The 6,946-nt window shown below is 44.6% G+C and overlaps 1 protein-coding gene across 1 annotated transcript; it reads right to left on the reverse strand.

Annotated features, from left to right (window-relative positions):
* Nucleotides 1-810: 810 nt before the first annotated feature.
* LOC123140120 (eukaryotic initiation factor 4A-III homolog B) lies at nt 811-5,678 on the reverse strand. The gene is made up of 8 exons (XM_044559853.1): nt 5,287-5,678; nt 4,580-4,820; nt 4,408-4,488; nt 2,597-2,704; nt 2,401-2,520; nt 1,704-1,871; nt 1,500-1,586; nt 811-1,207 (listed from the first exon to the last, which is right to left on the reverse strand). The coding sequence occupies exons 1-8, from the start codon at nt 5,604-5,606 to the stop codon at nt 1,094-1,096; spliced, it is 1,239 nt and encodes a 412-aa protein (XP_044415788.1). The 5' UTR covers nt 5,607-5,678; the 3' UTR covers nt 811-1,093.
* Nucleotides 5,679-6,946: the final 1,268 nt, after the last annotated feature.

Genomic DNA, 6,946 nt, shown 5'->3' on the forward strand with positions numbered 1-6,946 from the left:
CATAGATTATTGTTGGTGGCCTTGTGTAGATGCAAAATGTATTTTTCATTGTGGCCTTGGAGTATAAGTCTTTTTCTAATATGGACTACATACGGAGTAAAATGAGTGAATTTACACTATAAAATATGTCTATATATATCGTATGTAGTCTATATTGAAATATTAAAAAAAACCTTATATTTAGGAACCGAGGAAGTATTAATTATATGCGTACATTTGTGCTGTGGTTGTGGTTATGACGGGCACGTTCTGGCATTGCCAAGATCTCAGACAGACATGCACCCAAGCTAGTAGCTAGCATGATGATGATGCCAGCAATGTACGTAATATATGCCAGGCCACAAAGGCTGGCTCACAGCACAACCCGAATTGAATCGTAAAAAAGTGCCCCAATTCAAAAGCCCAAGCGTACAACCAACCAATGTGTGTGTCTCAACACTTCAATTTTTTTTTGCACGCATGCTAGTAATTCGCAGGCCTTGCACCAGCTGAACAATCAACTAATACAAAGTTTATACAGTGCTATTTCTCAAAAAAAAAAGTTTATACAGTACTGACGGACGGTGAAGACAAATGGTCCACGCACACACGCAAAAATTTCACCACATCTGAGATGCTTGATCTTAATCGCTTTCTTTCTTTCGGGTGCTTGATCTACGGCAGCTTACACATCTTCTGGAGCCTGGTGAACGCCGCCAAGACGACGGCGGCCGAGGCGGACACGGCAAGCAGAGGATGCCCTAGATATAGATGGCAGCAGCAAACACCGCAACATTTAAGTCAAACAATTCGTGGCATCAACCAAAACACTAAAACAAAATCTAATAATATCAAAATCGAAATCAACAGAGTGTGTGTCTGTCATGGCGTCCAAATCAGAAGATAGGCGGAACAACAAAAGAGTGTTTTACACGAGCTGGTGGTCAATCCATCCGAGAAAGAATATATACACTTCCCATGTTCCCAAAGCAACAAAAGAAATCTCAAGTTACAGCACCAGAAATACAGCCAAACATCGCAACGCAACCAAATCCCCAAACATCGCACCGAGACAAAGAGGGAGGGAGAGGGAGGGATCGCTCCGGTCCAGAGCTCAGATAAGATCAGCGACGTTCATGGGCATCTCGTCGATCTGCGTGCTGTAGTACTGCTCGATGTCCCGAAGGATACGGATGTCGTCCTTGCGCACAAAGTTGATGGCCACACCCTGCAGTCACGCCACACAGAAAAGAGTTCATGCAAGTCAAGGCAGAGTAGGCAACATTTGGGATGCAGAGAACAAACATTTAGTTCAGATTAGTCAAGCCTTGCATATTCACTTTCGACAAGAATTTTAAAACCAAAAAAAAGTGTTTAATCACCAAATTTACTCCAATTGATTTCTTTACTGAGACAGCATTATCATTTTAATAATTGTTTTTTAGCAACACAGAAACTATATCCAAAATTCTCTAGCGCATAACCTAACTTGAGTTATGAAGCACGAGTGTGAACTTTACCTTGCGCCCAAAACGCCCAGAGCGACCAATACGATGGATGTAAAGCTCACGGTTGTTGGGGAGATCGTAATTAATGACAAGAGAGACCTGAAACAAATCCAAACAGATTCAAGTCAGTAATCAAAGATGAGCATCATTATGCAACAGCGTGCTTAAAGGTAACCAACAAATGAAAGAAAGCTAAAACTGGCAAACAAGACTTGCCTGCTGGACATCCAGCCCTCGAGCCCAAACATCGGTTGTGATCAGAACACGGGTCGTGCCACCCCTGAACTCACTCATGATCGCATCCCTTTCCTTCTGAGGCATGTCACCGTGCATAGCTGACACCGTGAAGTTGTTGGTGCGCATCCTTTCAGTAAGCCAATCCACCTGAACAAAAGACAACTATCGCTTTAGCAAGCTGTGAACCATCAACTTCTGAACTCAAAGAAGCAACAATTTAATAGCAAACCCAAAACATAGTGACAGGCTTAAATTTTAGCACTGATCAGCACATAACAGGATAAAAGGAACAACACGCAGATTCAGCAACAAAGTGATATGCATGTGCAATGTCCATAAGGACAAACAAGAAATTAGTGTCAACAAATGCTAACTGGGGTAGAGCAGAGTACTTCAAATAACAGCGATTCATCACGGAATTTAATGGTGTAACCAATAGCAAACCCAAAACATAGTGACACTTAAATTTTAGCACTGCTCAGCACGGAACAGGATAAAAGGAACAACACGCAGATTCAGCAACAAAGCGATACGCATATGCCATGTCCATAAGGACAAACAAGAACTTGGTGTTGACAAATGCTAACTGGAGTAGAGCAGAGTACTTCAAATAACAGAAATTCACCAGGGGTTATCATATGAACAACAAGAATCATTCAACTGAGCTACACATTACCTTTCTCTTAGTGTTGCAGAAAATGACTGCTTGGGTGATGGTCAGTGTATCATAAAGATCACATAGTGTATCAAACTTCCATTCCTCTTTCTCAACAGCAACAAAGAATTGTTTGATGCCCTACAAACATGACATGGAAAATGTAAGTGCCAAATAAGATAACATACAATAAAGCAAAACAAGTGGCAGTATTTACCTCTAGGGTCAACTCATCACGTTTTACAAGGATCCTGACTGGATCAGTCATGAACTTGCTAGTTATCTCCAAGATGTCATGGGGCAGAGTTGCAGAGATCAAAACAACCTGCGTGGTACAATAATACACAATTAGAAAAGTAGAAAATCTCTGTCATGGAGAACAACTATTACTAGTCGACAGACGCCGTGCTCATGTTAACAATATTAATTTGAAAAGGCTAACTTTCCCATTACATTTCACTGCTTGAGGGATGTTACAAATGTTCAACTGATGTAATGCTGATGAATAATAGAAGGAAACGCAAAACAGATGAGCGAGCACCCCAATCTGTCCCCAAATATCTCTTAACTCCTAATAAAAAGTACAGTCAGTGATGTTTCATGTGGCTATTTCTAGAGCGCTCCCATCCATTACTGTTTGCATGCAAGGTTCTCTTCTGTTTTTTTGTCTATAGCTATATGCTGCATTGACATTGAACGCTTAACTATTAGATAATCATGCAATTAAACAGCCCAATGATAGATAGTTAACCTTTATTTGACAAGCTTTAAACATGCATATGGTGTGATCTTTACATCTACTCAAAACATTATTCCAAAAGCCTAGGATTGATCAAGTCGCATAAAAAGGGCCTAGGGATAATTAACACTTCCTTTGGGCCAGCAGGTAGCCTTTCACTTCTCTGTGTTTTCTCTACCCTGGTTTGCTTGCTCTGTTAAGTGCTGAATATGTGCTTGGCTGCTTGCAGCTTGCACTGATCAGAAATGAATGGCAGCAAGGGGATAGCAGCAGTGGGTAGGCTCAGCCTAGGACTTGGGAGTTTGTAAGTTCATATCATGGTATTAGATACCTGCTGCTAGAATAGCTTATTAAAATGATTTGGGCCGACTTACATGTCTATAGTTGTATTAGTGGGCAACTATCATATCTGCAGAGTAAGGTTGTTGGAAGTTACGGATATTTGCGTTGCTTGCCTGATGAGGTCCCAAAAGAGAGGAATTGTTGTACGGGTTTCAGACAAGGGAGATACACACGGGCAATGGAGAAATCCCTGAATTAAGTAAATTAATTATCGAGTTATTGCTCTATTCTGTTCACTATAAACAAACTTATTAGTTCTTTATTTCCTCATGAGTTTCTGTATACTCTCTGCGTGTAGTAACAGAAGTGACACCTCTGTAGCCTCGTCGGCATCGATTAGTTTTTTGATTGTGATTGTGATTGAAGTGCATGCCTTGATCTTTACTGTATGATGCAGTTCTGTGCCCTTGGTCCATTATTGTCCTTATTTCAGGGGCAAGCAACTGTTAGGTATATGGCAATAGTTCAATTAGAAGTAGAGGTCTACTGTTTTTGCAAAGAAGATTTCGCCATAATATTTCCACCATGGTAGAGGGTAGACGAAGAGTGTAAAAGGCAGAGGTAAAAAAGATGCATGGAGGAAATAACTAGAGGCTAGAGATAAAAAGGGGCATCTAAGAATCCAACAGGTGCAAAATATAATGAATTTTAATAATATTTTTCTAGACATGTTTTATCTCCCTTGGCTTTCTTTTTAGGAACTTCTATTTTTCATAGCAACGCACCTGCAGCTAACTAGTGAATAACAATGTCATGCATTGCTAGCTACAGCAAGATTATTACAGTAGAAAACGGTGTAAAACGTTGGTGTTCGTCAATGAAAAAATCAAGTCAGAAAGGTGATATATAGAGGGGGAAATACAGTCAGGTGACAACTTGAATTCTGCAGTGAAAAGCCTGAAAGGGTAGGCTGATAAATTACACAAACAAGTAGTTCAAAGACGGACCTGAAGTTCTGGGGGAAGATATCTGTAGACATCATATATCTGATCCTTGAAACCTCTGCTCAACATCTCATCGGCTTCGTCCTGTTATGAAATCAAATCATGTTAGAATCATTGAACCTGGCCAAATTAACTTAAAGAAAAACAACTGCAGCATGACAAAGAGCAAACTAACCAGGACTAGGAGCTTGATGGCTCTTGTGCGCAAGGTCCTTCTCTTGATCATATCGCATACTCTGCCGGGGGTTCCTGAAACAACATGCACTCCAGACTCGAGCTTCCTAATGTCCTCGCCGATACTTTTGCCACCAACACAGGCGTGCACAGAGACGCTCATGAAGTTACCAACAGCCTGCATCACCCTCTCTGTTTGTGTCGCAAGTTCCCTAGTTGGCGACAGTATCAGCGCCTGCACCCTACAGAATCGAATATCGACTTCAGCTTCACTCTTTCGGAGTAAGTGGCATGTAAACAGTATAGGCACAGACAGCAAACTGACAGGGCACAAGGTCAACAGAGTAAAATGTATAGCCTATTTGCAGGGGGAGACAGAACAATGTATTGGTTTTAACAGGTTCCACAAATCTATTTTGGATCGAGTGCATATGCATCGGTAAATAGGCAGGCGGACTCGAATGTTTGAACAGATTCCGCAAATCTACGCCGAAATCACACATCCCGACGCAAAACCAAGAGCGCGGGCAGTCCCGCGCACGACATGAACGAATCCAGGCGAATGAGACCAGCTCTAGCAGCGGGCGATGGCGGTCCAACACGACCATTAGGTAAATATAAACCCTAAAATCTAGCGGACCAATCGACCAATCTGAGAATCCGGCGAGGGTGGCAGAGGGAGGGGAGGGGAGGGGATGGGCGCCTTACTCGTGGACGTTGGTCTCGATGACCTGGCAGACGGAGAGGGAGATCATGGAGGTCTTGCCGGTGCCGGACTGGGCCTGGGCGATGACGTCGCGGCCGGTGATGATGGGGATGACGGCCCGCTGCTGGATGGCGGAGGGCTTCTCGAAGCCGTAGCCGTAGATGCCGCGGAGGAGGTCCTCCCGGATCCCCATGGCGTCGAAGCTGCCGACCACCTCCACCCCCGCCGAGGTCTCGAAGGTCAGGTTCTCGTCGTCCATCGGCCGGCCCCCGCCGCCCGGCCCGCGCCTGATGGAGGTCGTCGCGCCGCCCGCCGCCGCCATCGGAGAAGCGAAACCCTAGCTGGGTCTGGGGGTGGGTGGTGTGTGGAGACGTGGGGAGCAGCAGCCACAGAGACAGACAGGCGGAGGGAGAAGTAATCGCACCGCGCGCATAGCGGGCCCGGGCCGGGCCGGCCCAGCAGAAAAAGGTTGTTCCGCTTGCACGCAAAAAAAAAAAAAAAAAAGCAAATTTACCCTCAGAGATTAGCGTCGGACTTCGTTGACTCCAGGACCGCAGGACGGCCACATGGGATAGACAGAGAGTCGAAGAACTTACCATCAAAAAAAAAAAAGAGTCGAAAAACTTTTCTGCCCATTCATGTCCCATCTATCATGGCGATTCCCATTTGTACAAGATATATTGATGATTATTGGGCATGGAATGTCTACAGAATGTACTTCTGGTTGGTTTTTCTAGTTCGCAGAGGGATGAGAAATCATGAAACCTCTTATGGAGCACTCAGGTCCCAGCCAAGACGCGGATGTTCTTGTGGCGTTTGTCGAAGCACCCGAGCACTTGTTGCCTAGTGAGGACGTAAGGGCACGCCGATCACTAGCTCATGTGGTTTGTGCGGATCACCGGATTCATGAAGGCACTCGCTCCTCAAGTGCTCAATGTCGAGATGCGTTCGGGCTCTTGACAAAGGTGATCTAGTGAACGGAATGATATCTAATAGGGAGCCAAGTGCGAAGCGCTAGATATTTGCTTTAATGAACAACCTACCATATGCAGGTATTGTGAGGATTTGTTTCCCTCTGGGCTATATATAATTTGCGTGCCACAGAGTTATACATGAGGGGATCACTCAGAGCCCTCAAGCTACACACATGTTCATTCATCGATTCATTTCTGAGTTTCGGCTACTTCAGGCGAAGAGGCTGACTACTTTGCATAGAGCATGCACCCTGGTAGGAAGGGCATTCACATGCAAGACCAGTTGCACCTCTGCCGGGTCATGCAAAAATTCACGTGGATGTAGGTGTGCTGCGAGACCGCGGAGGGTATGCCGCAGCAGTGTGTCGTGACGAAGCCGGCAACTATTTTGGGAGTTCCTCTCTAGTGATTGATGGCCTAGTTGATCCAGCGACTTTGGAGGCGATCGCGTGCAGGGAAGCACTGGCATTGGCTGAGGACCTACTTTTGCACAATTTTATTATCTCTTCGGACTGCAAACAGGTGGTGAGCAACATCAGAAAGGGTAACTAGGGCCTGTACGGACTTTGTCGCATGGAACTACACAAGGCCTGGCACCTTTTCTGTATGCTTGACATATTACGGGGAGTTAGAACACCAGAACGGTTCACTTCTGACAAGAACTGATGGGCAGGGCAACATTTAAATT

The sequence above is a fragment of the Triticum aestivum genome, chromosome 6B (genome assembly GCF_018294505.1).
Source record: "Triticum aestivum cultivar Chinese Spring chromosome 6B, IWGSC CS RefSeq v2.1, whole genome shotgun sequence".
Lineage (NCBI taxonomy): Eukaryota > Viridiplantae > Streptophyta > Magnoliopsida > Poales > Poaceae > Triticum > Triticum aestivum.

Excerpts from the sequence above, each read along its gene's own strand:
- LOC123140120 (XM_044559853.1), bottom strand. The coding sequence starts at position 5,606 with ATGGCGGCGGCGGGCGGCGCGACGACCTCCATCAGGCGCGGGCCGGGC. Across the intron at positions 2,705-4,407 it reads ATCTTCCCCCAGAACTTCAG|GTTGTTTTGATCTCTGCAAC; the intron begins GTCCGTCTTTGA and ends TGTACCACGCAG. Across the intron at positions 1,872-2,400 it reads TCTGCAACACTAAGAGAAAG|GTGGATTGGCTTACTGAAAG; the intron begins GTAATGTGTAGC and ends TCTTTTGTTCAG.